General features: G+C 34.9%; 3 protein-coding genes across 3 annotated transcripts; all 3 read right to left on the bottom strand.

Moving 5' to 3' along the window:
- Positions 1 to 8366: 8366 nt before the first annotated feature.
- On the bottom strand, positions 8367 to 11797 carry LOC110895556 (G-type lectin S-receptor-like serine/threonine-protein kinase At4g27290). The gene is made up of 7 exons (XM_022142881.2): positions 10415 to 11797; positions 10163 to 10306; positions 9923 to 10077; positions 9635 to 9845; positions 9316 to 9553; positions 9095 to 9245; positions 8367 to 8946 (listed from the first exon to the last, which is right to left on the bottom strand). Exons 1-7 carry the CDS (start codon positions 11793 to 11795, stop codon positions 8641 to 8643), a joined length of 2586 nt encoding a protein of 861 aa, XP_021998573.2. The 5' UTR covers positions 11796 to 11797; the 3' UTR covers positions 8367 to 8640.
- Positions 11798 to 13742: 1945 nt separating this feature from the next.
- LOC110895558 lies at positions 13743 to 14791 on the bottom strand. The gene is made up of 3 exons (XM_035974965.1): positions 14696 to 14791; positions 14395 to 14629; positions 13743 to 14326 (listed from the first exon to the last, which is right to left on the bottom strand). The coding sequence occupies exons 1-3, from the start codon at positions 14789 to 14791 to the stop codon at positions 13851 to 13853; spliced, it is 807 nt and encodes a 268-aa protein (XP_035830858.1). The 3' UTR covers positions 13743 to 13850.
- Positions 14792 to 15231: 440 nt separating this feature from the next.
- Positions 15232 to 16250, bottom strand: LOC110895557. The gene is made up of 2 exons (XM_022142882.2): positions 16047 to 16250; positions 15232 to 15947 (listed from the first exon to the last, which is right to left on the bottom strand). Exons 1-2 carry the CDS (start codon positions 16158 to 16160, stop codon positions 15363 to 15365), a joined length of 699 nt encoding a protein of 232 aa, XP_021998574.1. The 5' UTR covers positions 16161 to 16250; the 3' UTR covers positions 15232 to 15362.
- Positions 16251 to 19236: the final 2986 nt, after the last annotated feature.

Genomic DNA, 19236 nt, shown 5'->3' with positions numbered 1-19236 from the left:
TGGCTTCTAAAAGTAGCGATTTTAACATAAAAAATATTAAAAAATTAAATTTTTTTTTAGGTTTTTTGGGGGTTTAGTTTTTAGCATTTTAGCTTGGGGTGGGGGGGGGGGTTAGGTTTTTGGGGGGTGGCGGAGGGGGGTTTAGGTTTTGGGGGGGGTGGGGTTAGGTTTTTTTTAGCATTTAGCTTGAGGGGGGGGGGGTTAGGGTTTTTTTTTTGGGAGGGGGGGTTAGGTTTTTTTTGGGGGGGGGGTGGGGGGTTTAGGTTTTGTTTTTTTTTGGGGGGGGGGGGTGGGGGATAGGTTTTTTTAGCTATTTTAGGTTGTGTTCACATTGGTTCTCAAGGTTCTCACAATAAGGGTGGTTCTCGCATGAGCCCCTCCCTATATATATATATATATATATATATATATAGTGGAGGGTTCAAATGAGAAGAAAAATTTGGTAAGAAGAAAAAAAAAGAACTTTCAACCAATAAGAATACTTCATTTTACTTATTTAATATTTGCATTTAATTTTAATGTAAGGGTGTATTTGTAAATTTACATATATCATTAATTCCTAGTTTTCTTATTTAATAGCTAACTACATTAAATTTGTAACTTATTTTGAAGATATATATTTTTTTCAAAAAAATAAAAAAAAAATTAGAGTGTAGGACAAATTGCTAGGTGTGTAGGATAAATTTAAATATGTGTAGGATAATTTTCGAGATGTGTAGGTTACCTTTATATATGTGTAGTAAAAAAAATTAATGTAGAGAATAATAGTCTTTATAAGTAATTAATTACTTAAAGATAGTAATAAATGAGATGAAAAAAAATACTACTTAATTAAATTTTCTTCCCAAATGAACCTCCCTCTGTATACCACCTCTAGTTGTAAGAACCGCGAGAACCACTTTCTGGCCATTAGATTTTCAAAATGGATGGATGAGATTAAAAGTAGTTAAAAGTAATATTAAATACTTTTTGTCTTATTATGTCTTTAATATTTTAATCTAAAAGGGTATTTAGGTAATTTTGTTTCTTTTGTCTTATTAGTTTTATTGTTTTTTAATACATTTTTGTCCTATTTGCATTAATTGTTTTTTTCTAAATCATATTTTTTTTATTAAACAACATTTTTGAAATCAGATTTTTTGATAAAAAAAATTTTACGCGTGCTTTTTTACGACCCGTTTTTTACGCGCGTTTTTTTCAACCAGTTTTTTCGCGAGTTTTTTACGACCCGTTTTACGCTCCGTTTTTTCACGCCGTTTTTGCGACCGGATTTTTAAGTGCCGTTTTTTACGTCTCGTTTTACGCCCCGTTTTTTGCCGCACCATTTTTTACGTCACGTTTTTACAAGTCGTTTTTTACGTGCGGTTTTTTATTCCCGGTGTTACGCACCGGGATTTGCCGCACCGTTTTTTACATCACGTTTTTACAAGCCGTTTTTACGCCCCATTTTTTACGTCCCGTTTTTACGCGCCGTTTTAGCGTCCCGTTTTTATGTCCCGTTTTTTACGCGCCGTATACACGACCCGTTTTACGCGCCGTTTTTTTACGCCTCGTTTTTTTCACGCCGTTTTTGCGACCGGGTTTTTACGTGCGGTTTTTATCCCCGATTTTTTCACGTAAAACTTTTTACTTTTTACGTTTTACGTAAACTTTTTGCCTTTATACGTTTTTACGTAAACTTTTTACGTTTTACGTAAACTTTTTACGTTTTTAAGTTTTACGTAAAACTTTTTACGTTTAACGTTTTACGTTTTACGTCTACGTTTTACGTTCTATGTTTACGTTTTACGTTTTACGTTTATGTTTTACGTTTTACGTTTACTTTTTACGTTTTTACGTTTTACGTTTTACGTAAACTTTTTACGTTTTACGTAAACTTTTTGCCTTTTTACGTTTTTACGTAAACTTTTTACGTTTTTACGTTTTTACGTCTTGTGTTTCCTATCAAGTGTGTGAACGTATAATAGGTTCTCGATGTGTAAATCCCACTGTCCGATGTATGTACGTCACGAGAACATGGTCGCAAGATTTCTTTTTGATAAATAGTGATTTTGTGCAAGATCTAGGATTCAAACAACATGGTTTTTGTTTTGAAAGTTGCTGACCGACGATCTATGTATATTGTAGAACAAATATGTTAGCTGGGTAAACAATGAAACTGATTATATGAAGAAATCTGGGTTTTCCCTTAAATGTACTACTGCACAAGCTCCGGGTACAACCTGGTTATGTACATTTTGAACATTCAAAAATAAGGGTGATGCTTGCTATATAATAAAAGAATGATTCTTTATGCTATTGATATGGTTAGGATGATTTAATAGGAATGAGATGTTATGAAAAATGCCTGTTGATGTCCAGTTGATGATTTTTTTTGAATGATCTTAGGAATAAACTGAGTGCTTGATGAGTTGATGCTAGAATCCATTTTGATGAAGTCATGAGAAGCATAGGGGATAAGAGTATATATGATTTAATCTTGTGATTTGATATGGATGATACGGAAATTGTGAGCTTTAAATGATTTAATGAACATGAAACTGTATGATTTAATGAACTGGGTCTCCTTTTAATAGCTTGATTATGTATTTTCATGGAGGTTGCAAACGTGTATGCTCAAGGTACAAGTTAGCACTGCATGTTTGAATAATGTAGTAGATGATTAGGTGTCACTGAATGATTGTATGCCTGACAAATTGAAAATGTGATGGTTTTAATTGAGGAGAGAGGTATAGATTTGACATTTGGGGTAAATGACTAAATTACCCTTTTTGTTGGAAGAATATGATTGGTGGAGAGTGGTTTTCATGGTTTTTCTTACATGGTTCTTACAACTGAAGGTGGTTTCTATTTTACCGGCTCCCTATATATATATATATATATATATATATATATAGTTTGAGATTTGGCAGGAAACCATAAAAAATGGGAAACCAGCTACCATGTAAAAAATCATAATTTATTTCGAAATTTTTACATGTAAACACATGTAGAAGCCAATTTAATTAAAAAAATTTGAGAAATAAGAAAAGTTTAAAATAGTTTAAAAGGCTAAAAATCTTTTTTACAAAAAATATTTTTTTTATTTGAATAGCTTTTACATGAGTTTCAAAGATATTATGTGAAAATTATTTTTTAATATTATTTTTAAATTTAAAAATTATGGTAATTACATCTCTTGTCCTTTTTATTTATATCAAATTTCATTTTATTGGATACTTTTTACCTGCCAAATTGACAAGTATCATTCTTTACGTTTTTTTTAAACCTTGCATCGTCTGTCATTTGACATTAACCAGGTTAAATCTAATCATGTGGACCCTACATGACAGAAAATTTAATAGAAGCAGTGCGAGTCATGGCAAAAGCTTGTCTAAAGTTGGAAAGAATGTGAGAATGTGAGATGTTGGAACTGTGGTGAAAAGAGACATGTTAGAAATTAGTGTCCTGGTTCGCAGAAAGAGGATGGTAAATAGCATGTAAACAATGTTGTGTCAGTGGAGAATCTGATGGTGATGTATTGGTTTGTTGTGAAGAGTCTACAGACTCTTGGGCTATGGATTCTTGTTATTTATTTCACACCTTGTACAGCGGGAGACGATAGTGAATCTGAAAAAAAAAAGACTTTGGAAAGGTACGATTGGCTCACGCCATGTTCATGTTACACGTATGGGAGATGTCAATCTGATGACTCCACTGGGCACTACATGAAATTTATAGAATGTCAAGGTAATTCCAGGTTTAACAAAGAAACTTATTATGTTAGTCAATTGGATAAACAGGATCGTTGTATCTAGTTGAGGTACCTCCTGAGGGAGTAGCCGTTCCTGTACAACATAAGGTCTGATTCACTGAATCTAGTAAGCTAAATAAGGTTCAAATTGCATACTTGAATCCTGGTACTTCGGGAATGTCAGTTGAATGTGGGTGGGGGTTAGAGTTTAAGCAAGTCAGGGGATTTGGTGATAGTGGGAGCACGGGCCGTGTTCCAGGTCCAAGCACGAAGAACCGTTGGGTTTTAAAGACGAAGATTCCGAATGAAGAAAAATGCTCTCCTGAAAATAGTTTGCATAATTGTAGAGTGGTATGGAGTTGATGGATCTTACAAGCCGGTTGAGAATAAGAATGAGTCAATGGCAGTTTCAATCACGGTTGGGTCTAATAAGACTCTTTGGGTGTAGCTTGTGGGAGCTTCAACTTGTCTTTTAGGTACTTGATGAGAGGTGTGGTTGCAACTAGGTGGCTTGGATGTGACTAGACTTTTAGCTTGTTCTTGGGAACTGAAGGCTTGGAGGACTAGAGTCTTTATTTGTTTTTGGAACCGAAGGGTTATAAGACTTGAACCTGAAGATTACTGAAGTTACTAGCGATGGATTTACTTGGATGAACTTTATGGTTTATGAAAAGCCTTCGTGTGGTAGATTGTTGGGTTCGTAGGCTTTGACAGCTAACCCTAATTAATTAGGGCAACTGGCACTAATTAGGTTTTAGGCCCACTTAGTTAATTTGTTGACAAAGGAGTTAACACTAATCTTGTTTTATATATACCTATGATATAATTGTTGTCTATGTTATTTAGTAAACAGTTGTTAGCATCTAATAAAAGTGAAACCCTCGTTGCAACCCTTAGACCTTGACCAAACCATGTAAATTCTCGCATTATTTATCTTATGCTAGTGTGTGTGTGTGTGTGTGTGTGTGTGTGTTCGTTTCTACTTGAGTCTACTCTGATCCGATACCTAACAACAGTGAGATGGTTTTGGAACTGGTTATTTCAATTTTTGTCTAATATTAGATGTTAAATTTACTTGGCCTAAATACATTTTTAGTATTTTAATTTGTGTGTAACTTTATTACCAAAGGAAATTATAAATATAAAACTTAAAAATTAGTGAATTAGTATTATATTTTATTATCGAGAAGATGTTTAAATGATCTTATTTTAAAACTAATCATATATATATAGGCAAATACATGTCCCTTTACCTGTCCAATGTTCGGGTTTGCACGTTGGGTTCAGGTTTGTTTATCAGAACTTGTCTAATGATTCCAACTTGGCCCATGCTTTTCATGCAAATTGCCACATCACCAATCCCTTCATGGACTGGCATATTGTCTTTAAAGCAACTGCTCATATGGCCAGTGGTGGACCTAGGATTTTATTTCAATGGGGTCTATTTTCGGGTCGGTCCTCGTGCGGGTCGAGTTAAAGTGAAGTTTGAACTAGATTTCTAAAAAAAATAAGAAAAGTGAGCTTATCAAGGATTGAACCCATGACCTCTTGGTGGAAAAGAGGGAGATTTACCAATACACCAGCTTCCTTTTTATTTGTATGGTGTCCACCTAATTTTATTTATGGGGTCCATATACAATTTAATATACCGAATCTACTATTTTTTTTTAAAAAGATTGGGGTCCGGGGACCCCGGTGGCACCAATGTGGGTCCGCCGCTGCATATGGCACTATCTCCGAATCATCTAGATTCTTCTACTCCATACATGGTAGGACAAGACACTTTCTTAAGAGGCCTTAACTAGAAAGTGTTATCTTGAATTGTTTCTGTTGGTAAAATTCATTTTCTGATTCAATACAACACACGCATTTTCAGTGTGTAGTATTGATCACTCTTTTTAAACAAACTATAATACTTTGTTGAGATCTTTAGTCATCAAACCATCCACATGGGATCAACACCCTCTTCTATGTTTACTTTGCCCTTACGTTTAACTAGGATTTTACCAAAACACTTTGTCTAAGACTCAAATTAGACAGAGGTCTTCAAAACCTGTAGTTTAGGTTCAAATCCCACTGGACACTTTTTTTTCCATATATTTTTTTTTTTTTACATTTGGGTATCCAAAAAATAAATTTTGAATGATTTGAATATTAAATGCTTGAGTACCGCCTTTTTTGAAAATGTTGATCAATTTGTTTATGTTGCTTGTTCCTAAAGTATATATATGTTCCTTCTGTTCCTCCTGACCAAAATGGCTTCCGCTTCCTCAATGAATATCTTGGTAGAAGGTATTATTTCTTGAAAGAAAAATTCAAAGGATAAAGAAGCATTGTTAATTTCTTCATGCTTGTTCCAAGTTCGAAGTATCAATTGTACAATTAAAAATCCACTTCATTACGTGATTTCTTTTTCATATAGATTGATAAAGGATCTATTGGGCAATTACTTAAAATTACAGTTTGTGCTACAACCCTTCAAATCTCATAGAAAAGGAAGCCATGATTCCGGAGAGTCGTCAACTCCAACGACCGACCATGTTCAATCCATACCAGATCTAACGTACCGCCCATCCTACCTCGTGTGCTTCTAGACAGACATACTAAGCTCCACATATCCTTGTAATTTATGAAACGGACCACCTTGGTATAAGTAAGGAGCCTTTTGATAAGAAAGGGACAAAGCTAAAACTGAATTCCTACATTGATGAAATGATGAATATGAGCGCAATTGAGATTCATGGGCAGTTATACATTTTTGTATTGGTAAGAGATTCTATTTATATTGAATTGAAGTGTTTGTTAGAATCTCATCTAGAGAGAGCCTTACTCAAAATAGGATTATCCAAAGATATAAACAAATATAAAAATCTATATTTTCTAGAGTTACATTAGTGGTGTGGCCTATTACTCAGGATTCTCAATTATTCTATTTCTTTCTTGATGTTAGCAATTAATGTACATTGATCAAATAAGATCATCATCTTTTTGGGACCTTTTTTTTTTAATTCATCAAGTGGGAATTATTATTACACTATAAAGAAGCAACTTTTTTGTGCATTAAGAGTTGTACCTCAAACTTGGGGAATTTTTAAAAAAAAAAGGATTTTTCACTTTTAACCCAAACATTTCATATTTTTTATTTTAACCCCTTTTATTTTTTACTTTTAACCCAAAGTTTTTCATCCTTTATAATTTAACACAACACTTTATTATTTACAACTTTGGTCCCCATACTTTTTATGTTTCGCAAGTTTTTGTTTTACGTTTCGTTCTACATTTTGTGAGTTAACATGTCGTAGCGTGCATGTCAGGTTCAACGTTTTTTGCTCTATTTTTTCATATTTGACAGACCCGTCGCAACGCGTCCACTTTTCCCTTTTGAAAAGTTCGCCGCAACAGGCGGGTCCTAGATCGACTAAGTTATTATTTTCTACGTTATACATTTCTGGTTAATTTCTTCGCATTAACACACTGTAACGGGTCTGCGTGGTTCAACGATTTTAGTCTGCTTTTCGTTCGGTGTAATTTTTACCATTTTATCTATTTAATTTTTACGATGTTGAGAATCGATGTCGTTGTGGCATTGGTGCTATTTGGCACGGTTTTACAATGGTTTTTAACCTATTAAATTTTTTAGTAATATTTTGTTTCGGTTTACCCCTTTACTTAAAAACTATTTTTTACGTGCAATTATTTACGGGTATGTATAAATATGATTTGTTCTACATTACGACGTAAACTTTTTTTTATAGATGAGTCAGGTCAAATATAATACGTTTTCGTTTAAAGAAACCATTTTTACGTGCATATTTTTATGTACATTTTGGTATAAATTCAAGTTGTTCTACGTTTCGACGTAAACTTTTTTGGGAAATGATTGAGGTCAAATATAATATGTTTTCGTTTTTATTTTATGTATGTTTCGTAAAGTTTGTTTCAAACCGAGTGGAGTCAAATTATGGTTTCTTTTTCTCCCTTTTTTTCGAAAGCTCTAATTAATCTCTTTCGATTACATGTGCATATTTTCCTTCATTCCCGTTACGTTCTCTATGTATGAGTTGGGTCACATATAGTACGTTATGATTGTTTGATATGAATTTGATTTACTTTACGTTTGATCCAATCACAATGCTTATACAGGTTACGTTGAGTTCAACTGGATACGTCGAAATGTGTGTTTTCATATGGTTAATGCATGATATAACGTTTGGACTAATCTATTCAATGTTTACGATGTACCCGCGCCGCAACGCGGGAGGGTCTTAACCCTAGTTAGAATTAATTCACAAATCAACCATTTTGGTTCTATATGCTTAGCCAATGTTACTAATATTGCCTATTCTATGTTCTTCTTTAGACCCTCTTTTCATTCTAATTGTATCATAGACTTTGTCAATGCGGAGTAAATGAATGCATTATACTAGTAAATAATCGAAAGTGACATGAACTAGATCTTACGGAGCCTGCTCATATATGACATTATTCATATCTGATCATAGAAAAGATTCCCTCTAAGCTTTTCCTTTTTAAAAGTATTTCCTACAATGGTGACAGGCTGCCGAAGACGTCTATTGCGGAAAGAAAAGATGGTGGAAGCGTATCACACTCTTGAGAGCTTTAATACCAAATCAAAAACTGAAATATATTCTCTTGCGTATAGTTTTATGATCATAAAAGGTTGAAACCTGGATTTTTTCGTACAATGACTTAGAGAACATAGTAATTAAACATGAACCTAATTGGTCTAATACATCTATACTATTGGATTTAGCCCGTGTACACTAGATTTAATAAATGGTTTATGTGCGTGCAAGACTTTATCTTCTTTTTGTGATTCTAACATATGATAGATTTAGCCTATCACAATTCAATACTGAACATCTATACAAGATATAATATACTTGTTATCGAGCTTCTAACTGAGTTATAGTAATCTCATCAACAGAATCCAATGTCGGACCAGACGAGATAGATCTAAGTTCTGGCATTTCTTCTTCAGCAAAAAATGCGGGTTGTTTAGGTGGAGGCAAAGTATTCTCATTACCTAACCTGAGAACCACCGAAGACATAGTTGGCCTATCTTCTGCATGATGTTGCACACATAACAAACCAATATGTATTGTTCGCAGCACTTGAGACTCAACACATGAGGCTCCCAAAGATGGACACATTAGCTCAAGTGATTTTCCTTCTTTGTACAGTCTCCATGCCTAAGTAATGTCAAAAACAAGAACTTTTTATTTAAATGGGTGAGCTAATACTAAGAAAACATTTTTGATGTATAAAAGAATCCAAAAACATTGCTTTCAATCCACTGATCTCCCAAATCAAAAGAAAAGTCCATAAACGAAAACTTACATGTCCAATCAGGGTATGATGGTGTTCGTCTTGAGAGAATATTCGGTTTTTCTTCCCACACACGATTTCAAGCATCAAAACTCCAAAGCTATAGACATCTGATTTTACTGAGAAATGCCCGTGTAGTGCATACTCCGGAGGAATATAACCACTTAAAAGAAGTTTGGAATGAGCATTTTAAATGAAAATAATGCAATCAAATCAGAAATTTTTATTCTTACTAGGTTCCAACCACTCTGTTGGTATTGGCTTCAGTCTCATGTCCACTAAACATTCTTGCAAGACCAAAGTCTGATATCTTTGGGTTCCAATCCTTATCCAACAAAATATTGCTAGCTTTCAAATCTCTATGTACGATTCTTAGGCGTGAATCATGATGCAAATAAAGAAGCCCTCGAGCAATCCCATGGATAATACGAAAACGATGAGGCCAATCAAGCGTTGGACTTTGATATGCATCTGCCAAAATGTTAGTTACTAAATTAGTAGGAAAATAATAGATTGCACTATGTATGGCTAGTGAAAATTTGTGTGTCTAACTGAAAATAAACGAATCAAGGCTTTTGTTCGCCATGTATTCATATATCAGCATTCTTTCCTTTCCCTGAATGCAGTATCCAAGAAGCTTTACAAGATTTCTATGCTGCAGTCTGGCAATGAATTTAACTTCATTCTTGAACTCATCTAGCCCTTGTGTTGAAGTTTCTGACAGTTGTTTCACAGCTATTTCTTGTCCATCTTCCAACACGCCCTAAAGATTCTGATTATGTTAAATGTAATCTTCCCTAAATTTTAATGTAACTCGGATATATATTTTAATAATATTACCATGTAAACCGGACCAAACCCCCCTTCACCGAGCTTATTATCGGGAGAAAAGTTGTTAGTAGACTTTGCAATGATGGGCAGGCTATAAGATGACAGCCCTGTATCTTCCTTACGAGTCTCACCGGTATAGTTCTCATCATGTTCTGGCACTGGACCTACAAGTTTGGATAATGTGAGTGTGTTTTACTTGAATTCTAGTTTTAACCCCTCCGCCCAAAAAAGGATTGAATGAGTGATCACCTAATACTGTCTTGTGAGATCTTTTCTTCTTTCTTCGTGCAAAACAAAGTGCTAGTATCAGACATACGAGGATCAAACAAAGCGAAGTTGACACGACCAATATGATCCTTTGTTTCTTCTTGTTGTTAGTATCGTGTACCCGGGCTGTACCAAATGAATATATAGTTTTAAACACAACCGTCTTGTTATTATTTAATATTAGATAAATCATGAGCATTTTGTAAGAAGTTTACCATATAAATTAAGCCTTACTTGTTAGCTCAGAGGCATGCATTCTAATGTAGAGTGCTTGGGCTGCACCATCTGCGCGTATATCCATTAGATCATCAAACCATAGCAAGCACCCACTTCCTCCATTTCTGATATCTGAATTAGCATACGCCATACACGAGCAATTCCTCTTGCATGCCGCTTCACATTCGGCAAGTGTCATGCTCTGATTGTACCATGAGTGATTTGTGTCAGGGAATTGTACCCCTGAAATATTCAGAAAACTATTTCCATGCCCACATGCTAACGGTTCTATCCGCTGACACCCACTCGACCAATCTGTTATGCTCCATTGATCAGGGCGGCGTGGTTCAAAACCTTCCAGGCAATTACAAGCAGGGGCGTTGTTAATGTTACACTCTCCGTTGGGGCCGCAGATGGAATAAGCTGCACAGTTATCAATTGTTGCAGATGAAAATACTCCCCAACTTTGTGTGCGATTGATCCAGTTCCAGTTTACAGTTGTTCCATCTGGCTTCAATTGCATCCTGAACAAAATTGAGTTGTTCACAAGTTTATATTCACAGTATCTGCCTGTCTCGTTAAATACAAACTCTACTGAATTCTCGCCGAAATCAGGCATTCTATTAAACGTAACACCATTCCATGGCCCAAATCTTGACGTTGAATTCAATTGCGTCTGAAACAGTTGTGGATACCCATTTGGAGCCACCTGGAGAACAAACTGACCTGCAGACGGGTCATCTTCGCTCTTCCATGATGTCAAGTGTCTGTCTTTTCCTGTCACCAAGTCTATACCGATTCTCATTCCCGGGAGAAGAGTGTCTCCAGGATGATCAAAACTTTCCCAGATCGAATTCCCTTGATCACGTAAAACAAGATTCCCGGTATCCAGTAACTGTGCCACCAAACTAACAGATCCAGATGAATTTGTTGACCAGATAACCGTGTTGTTACCATTAAACAGTTGCAGTCCACCTTGGTTAACTCTGAGCTCACCAGATGTATTGGCTAGTGGAGTTTCTTTGTTAGCAACCCACACCACTGTGCAAGTAGACATCTTGTTGTACCATATTCCAACATACCGATTCTTTGAAGTGCCGAGGCTGAAGAAACCCAACTCGAAATTTTCACCAGATGAAACAATTGTTTCTCCATCTTTGATGATTTGATTTACTGTTATGGTGTCCACTGCTGCAGAAATTATCAAGATTGAGGTAAGAACACCAAAGTATAAGAACAATAAGTATAGCTTCTTCATCTGAGCTTGCTCCTCGGGATTATGTGGGTCTAAGCCATTTAAGTATCGGAGAAAAGAAGCAGATTGTAGAAGTAAATGGTCCAAGTAAACGTAGTTGATGTTTTCTCCACCACCCGATTTGATACAATGGGACCAAGTCATCATCAAGCAATCTCCGATACGACCTGTCAAACAAGTATATTATGGTTAAAGTTTGAAGGCCCCATGCAGTGAAATTAAATAAAAAGGAAAATTCATATGAGTTGCCTTGGATTGAGTATGACCCGTATGCCAAAAATTCCAGATGTGACATTTGTGTATGTTATGTTGCATGACTAAGTCATGATTATGCTTTCATCAAAAAAAAAAAAAAAAAAAGGAGTAAACTACCATTTTGGTCCCTGAGGTTTGGCTAGTTTTGTCACTTTATTCTAAATCTCAAACTTTTTGCATCTAAGGCCCTGTGGTTTCATTTTTGTTGTCATTTTGGTCCAAATTTCAAATTTGGCCGGAATCCCCAACTTAAACCCCCTTATTTTTTCTTTATCCTCAGGGGTATTTTGGTCATTTAGATTTATTATAACACAAATTTAATAAATAATAATGTCACTGCCAGAACAACAACAACAACAACAACAACAACAAGCACCCCCACCACACCACCACCACCACCCCCACCACCGCATCATCCCCACCACCACCATCCCAATGCCGCCAACACCACCATCCCACTGCCGCCAACCCTCCTAAACCCAAAACCATCAAAAACCCTCACATAACTCAAAGCAGCCACAAAATTCCACCGCCAAAGCAAATTGTCCTAACCCTATGGCTTCAAAATCTCCGACAATCAAATCGGCGACCAAACCTGTTAAATCAACAGTGAAGAAACCGCCGAGATGAAGGGGTTCCGTCAGATCGACGGCGGAGATGAAGGCGGCGGTGTAGCTGAGGTGGTTTTGGAGATGAAGGCGGCGGCGTAGCTGAGGTGGATCTTCAGTGGTGGTGGTGATTGACGGAGGTGATTCATAAGAACAATAAATCCAATTCAGGAGGAGGTGAAGGTGGAGGAGGTGAGGATGTCGGGGTGGCGGTGGTGATGGTGGAGGCGGTGAGGGTGACGGTGGTGGTGGTGGATCTTCAGTGGTGGTGGTGATTGACAGAGGTGATTCACAAGAACAGTAAATCCGATTCAGGAGGAGGTGAAGGTGGAGGAGGTGAGGGTGTCAGGGGTGGCGGCGGTGATGGTGGAGGCGGTGAGGGCGACGGTGGTGGTGGATCTTCAGTGGTGGTGGTGATTGTTTTAGAAGATGGAGGTTTAATTTGGTGGTGATTGTTTGAGAAAATGGATCTTCAGTGATGGTGGGGTTTATATATTAATGGTGTTAATCAATATTAGTTTATAATAAACCTAAAATGACCAAAATGCCCTTGAGGATAAAGACAAAAAACCATGTTTTAAGTTGAAAAATCAGGTCAAATTTGAAATTTGGGCCTAAATGGCAACAAAACGAAACCACATGGACTAAAATGGCAACAGGTTTGAAATTTAGACTAAAGTGACAAAACTCGTCAAACCTCAGGGACCAAAATGTCAGTTTACTCAAAAAAAAAAAAAAAAAAAAAAAAAAAAAAAAAACCTAACACATATCTTGATTTGAATGTTATTTTTTGTATGGCAAGTCATATTCCTAAGCGATGTGTGTATTAAAGAATTAAAAAGTGTGTGTAAAATATATAGAAGTTATAATAAAACAGAATTAAAAGGAATATGGGGTGTATTAGTAAATTTAAATCTTTTAAAAATCTAATATATAAAAATGTCATACAAAGGTAAAGGTACAGAGAAAAATAAAAGTAAAATAAAGAAAAGGGTGAAAGGAGGAAGAGTTGCACATCATACTTCAAAGTTTGTAAGAGAGTAAATTATCATTTTGGCCTATGTGGTTCAGTAAGGTGCTGTTTGTTTTTGCAGACAAAAACTGTCTGCAGTCTGATTTCAGCTGATTTTATGTCTGCAACTGAAGATATGGTCTGAAGGTCTGCAAGCTGAAAATATAATACTGTTTGTTTTATAATCTGGATATCGTCTGTATAAGCTGAAAATTATTTAACTATCATACTTATCATAGTTAATAAAAGTCATTTAACATTCAAGTTACATAAAAAAACCATAATAGCACCAAGTATCAATAACCTAAAAATAGTAAAATAAACTCAAAGTACATTGTTTTGCATTAGTTCTTGTGCTATTTGATCTCGAAGTTGACTCATAAATTCACGGTCCGCCGAACTTCCATGTCGTGGTACTTCTTCCCTATTTTCACCACCATCTTGTACATGTTCATCTCCATCTTGAAGGTGTACATTTGGGTGATCATATTCATCAAAAAGGTCATCGCTTAAACCCTCTTTCCGTATAAAATTATGAAGCGCAAAACATGCAACGGTAATATTTCGTTGCGTAACCAACGAAAAGGGAGCCATTTTCTTTAATATTGGAAAACGTGCTTTTAATACACCATACGCACGTTCAATAACATTTCTAAGCTTTGCATGTGCGTGATTGAATTTTTCCTTGTCGTTTAATGCACGATTTCGACGGAAATCTCCAAGCCAATACCTCACATTTCTATATGGTGCCATAAAGCCTCGAGTGTGTGCATAAGCAGCATCACATAGATAATATTTATCTGAATAAAACAATTCAATCTTCAAACTATATAATATAAAAAATAAAGTTGGAATCATAGATATATACCCGGAGGAGGAAATGGAAATGGTGCATTTGCATTTGTTAAAGATTCGGACAATATTCTAGAATCATGTGCCACTCCTTCCCATCCGGCCACGAGAAACGTAAACATCATGTTGAAGTCACATATGGCCAAAACATTTTGATAGCAATCGCCTTTTCCTCTTCCTCTGTATAAATGTTGTTTCTCAACAGGGACAATAGCATGTATCAAAGTACCATCAAGTGCACCAATCGCTCCCTATGTAGAATTTAATAGTTACTAATATACGTGGAAGGAAATCACAAAAGTATTTGTATAACGTACCTTAAAAACTTTTCGTAATCTCTTATGATGCCCCAGAATATTTGGATTAGGATTAAAAGATGTTGGTACAATAACCTCTTTAGCAAACTCAATCATTCTTGACAATACTTCATGAAAATACTTATGAATTGTTTGTTTCGAGTGTTGAAATCTACGCTTAACAACAGAAAAACGTTGATTGTGACCAAGCATCATCAAAAACATAGCCATTTTTTCTTCAAGGGATACATGTTTACTATCTTTTAGCCAACCTTTTAGTCTAAAATGTGTGCAAAGTCGAACAAAAGAATCACGTGACATACGTAGGAGTTCAATGCATTGCGTATCATTCCCTTGCAACAACTCTAAAGTAAAATGGTGCCCAGACATAACCGAAGTATTATCTCTTTTTCTTTTAAGATGTCTCGGCCAAAAGTATCTAAGATAAAAGAACATCACAATGAGGAGCAATAACCTTTGATTATAATCCATGAGAAACCTGTCAAAAACAAACAAAAAAAAAACTCAAAAACTACCATTTTACTTAACACATAATGGTTCAAATTACATAATTGTTTGACAATGTCATTCCAAAACAACCAAAAACAAAACACATAATGGTTCAAATTACACCAAACACACATAATGTCATACCAAAACAACCAAAAACAAATACATATATCCCTCCCTACTTAAACATCCCCAGTGTCGTCCCAGTCATCTTAATCCACTCTTTCAACACCTCAGGGTCTGATGGCAATGTCATCCATGCTTGTCTCATGTATGTTGACTGACCAAAGATGTTAAATGCTCCCAAAAACAAGGGATCTATAGGCTCTAACCCAACTGATTTCAACTTCTCATAGCATTCATCAATCGATGGTCCTTCCATGTTTTTCACCATATGCTTAAGTGCATCACGCATATCACTAGCCAAGTCATCTAGGGTAATGGAGTTTTTAGATGTTTTAGCCTTTTTCTTGGGCCTAACTTCTGAATCATCATTGGGTTGAACACTAGGTCCCTCATTATTGATAGGATCTTCATCACCCATTGGAAAACTTTGTTCATGAGAGTCTCCATCATCATCTTCTAAATGAACACTAGCACCTTCTATCTGAAGTGTTTGGACTTGTGGTGATGATGAAACCCCGGATGTTTGGGTGGATGTCCATTGATTACCACCAGTTGCACTAAGGCCTTCAAACACAGCTATGAAAAGGTCAGGATGAGGCAATGGTCGTGTTCTCAATGACATTGCCCTTGGGTGACCCTGCGCCAAATTAATAGGGACTATAATAAATACTTTCCTATTCTCATTATTCTTATTAATATTAATATATAACAAGATATTGAAATCTAAAAATCACACCTTCTTAAAGTCATCCCATTCTTGAGGCGTTAAAGTGAACATATTTGTTTGTGGGTTGTAGAGATTTCCAGTCTTGTTTCTCAAATAGCACCATCCTACATATTTTGATTTCATGGTATCAAAAGCATTTCTAATTTGCTTTTGATTCAAATCAAATCCAAACTCTTCCTTAAGTTTCGCTCCTACCCTACCCCAAGATTCTCTACGCAAGCTTTGTCCATTTCTACCTACTCTCCCTATTTCTTCAAGACATGTTTCTAACATGCATTTGATAGCCTCATGCGTCCATTGTTGTCGACCATCATTAGTTTCCATCTAAAATTCAATCACAAACAACATACAATCGCAGCCATAAATTACAATAAACGTAGCCATAAATTACAAAAAATACAGCCATAAATTACAAAAATTCTGAACCTATACCAAATCGCCGAATCGTAAGAAACATAGATCTAGTCGAGTTAGAATTACTATATATGTAGGTGATATATAAATTATAAACTATTTATAAAGATGTCTGTATAATATGTTATAATGAACATAGGTTTACCTCGACTGTTATAAACATCCAAGACTCCAAGTTATAAACATCCAAGACTCCAAGAATTACTATACAGCCATTATGTTTGTAATATATTTATAAATCCCATAAACATCCAAGACTCCAAGTTTCAACTACTAGCCATAAATCCTACCCACTGTTGGTTAAAAAAGATCATCAAGAATGAATGATATTCCTTTGTTCAAGACCAACGACACAATAATAGCATAAAATAAGAGCATTTAAGAAAGAAAAACACAACAATTTCTTGTTTCCCAAAAGCTAGGGTTTACCTCGAATGAGCAATGGAGAAGAGATGTGTGGCGGGAAACAACAGAGCCGGCCAGAGAACAGCAGCGGCGGAGCAGAGAGAGGCAGCGCCGGAGCAGAGAACACCAGCGTCGGAGCAGATCTGTGGAGGCGGAGGAGAAGGGAACGAGTAGTTGGGAGCGATATGTGTTTGAAGATCTGAGGGTTTGTGAAGATATTAGATAGGGGCTTTTTTTTAAGCTAATAAAAGCACTTTTAAGATCTTTTTTATTTTAAAAAACAAACAGTCTTTATAGCCTTATGTCTGCCCGCCTGCAGACATAAGCTCCTTGCAGACGTTTCAAGCAAAAACAAACAGCCCCTAAGTTTAACCATTTTAGCTTAAAATGAAATCTTATAACATATCGCACTCTAGGTTGCATTTTGTAATAGTTTTGTCCTCTACCAATAACTTTGTTACTTTTGTCCGGTAAGGGTATTTTGATTTTTTACCCCTTTGAGACTGTATATGTAAATTACAAAGTTCTATTAATATTAAAGAAACTATTTGTTTAATTATTTAAGTTTTTATATTAGTTCGTTATTTTCACAATTATTATTTAATAAAACACATTTTAAGTATAGAAATTTGTTTTTTATAAACCTTTTTTAAAACCATCCATTTTAAGTATACAAATCGGTTTTTTATAAATGTTTTTTTAAATAATGGTTTAAAAAAGAATGACGGTTTTAAAAAAGATTTAAAAAACATTTATAAAAAACAAATTTGTATATTTAAAACGTATTTAGTCAGTTAATAATCTTGAAAATAACAAAATAATATAAAAACTTCAATAATTATATTTGTATATTTAAAACGTATTTAGTCAAATAATAATCTTGAAAATAACAAAATAATATAAAGACTTCAATAATAACATGAATCGTCTCTTTAATATTAAAAGAACTTTGTAATTTATATAAACAACCCTAATGTGTAAAAGAACCAAAATATCCTTAAACTTAATTGGACAAAAGTAACAAATTAGTGTTAAGGATAGTGAATTTGGATTGAACTTGAAAGATCAATAAAAATATCATATTAAACATGTTAAACCATAGAAATTAACCCAACAATCACATTTGCACTCACAAAATAAATTTAACAATTATAGAGTAACCGTTACTATTAAAAAAAATATTAATTTGACAATTAATATATATCTAATTATGATCATTTAAGGTCATTTAGGGATAATAATAATGGGATTAATTTTACTTAATTAAGGCTAAATAGGGACATTAATGGTCGATTATGTTAACATTTTTGAACAATATTTGTTTACACCTAAATATCACATAATTTTGCACTTACAAAGATTTAAACTCGGATCACTTTTGTGTGTGATGGTGTGTGGTGGAGGGGAAGGGGGGAATACCATATCACTAGACCACTAGGTCATAGGTGGTCGATTAGGCTCCTTGAACGGTGAACACTACAAGAAAGCTTTGTACGACGAACCCTTTAGCAACAAAATTATTTCGCAGCAATATATCAACGTGTAGCGACAAACATAGTTGCTTAAAGTTTTTCACCAAACTAAATTTCTTTGTTGGTTGATAAAAGTTTTTCATCAAACTAAATTTCTTTGCTATATGTTCATGGAAATATGTGTAGCCATGAAATTTCGTTGGGATAGAAAAAAAAAACATATCTTTTTCATATATATATATATATATATATATATATATATATATATATATATATATATATATATATATATATATATATATATATATATATATATATAGGGTTGTCCAAAAAGCTCACGGCTCAGAGCTCGCTCGGATTTTGCTCGAAAAAAGCTCGCTCGATATGCCTCGGTTTGAAACTTAGCCGAGCCGGCTCGGCTTGGTGAGAAAGTGAGCTTAGAGGCTAGGCTTGTAAAGAACCTGATTGGCTCGGTTTGGCTCACTTGGTTGCTCAGCTCAACTTAGCTCGAATAATTTTACTTTTAATATTTTATATTTTAAATGCATTATAATATATTACAAAAAAAAACTGATTATTATTTACATGTAGTTAGGAGTGTGATTTAATACATATGACATATTTGAAGGTTGATTACCATGCTAATGAACTTATATTGTATTTCATTTAAATATTAAATTATTAGTATGTCACCATGCTTATCTAGTTGAAAATATTAATTTATTGATAGTGTTGATAATATTATTATAAATTTTGATTAGACAAAAGCCCTAAATATAGGATTTATTTATTTATATAATCTTAAAGACAAAGGTCGGTAGGGTTTTCCCACCGACAAAAGCAATCCTTTAACTTTCACAAATGCCAGTTTTGATCCTCACTCATATTCTGTCCTTTTCTTCCTTATT

The sequence above is a fragment of the Helianthus annuus genome, chromosome 7 (assembly GCF_002127325.2).
Source record: "Helianthus annuus cultivar XRQ/B chromosome 7, HanXRQr2.0-SUNRISE, whole genome shotgun sequence".
Taxonomy (NCBI): Eukaryota; Viridiplantae; Streptophyta; class Magnoliopsida; order Asterales; family Asteraceae; genus Helianthus; species Helianthus annuus.
This window is presented reverse-complemented; position numbering and strand designations above follow the sequence as displayed.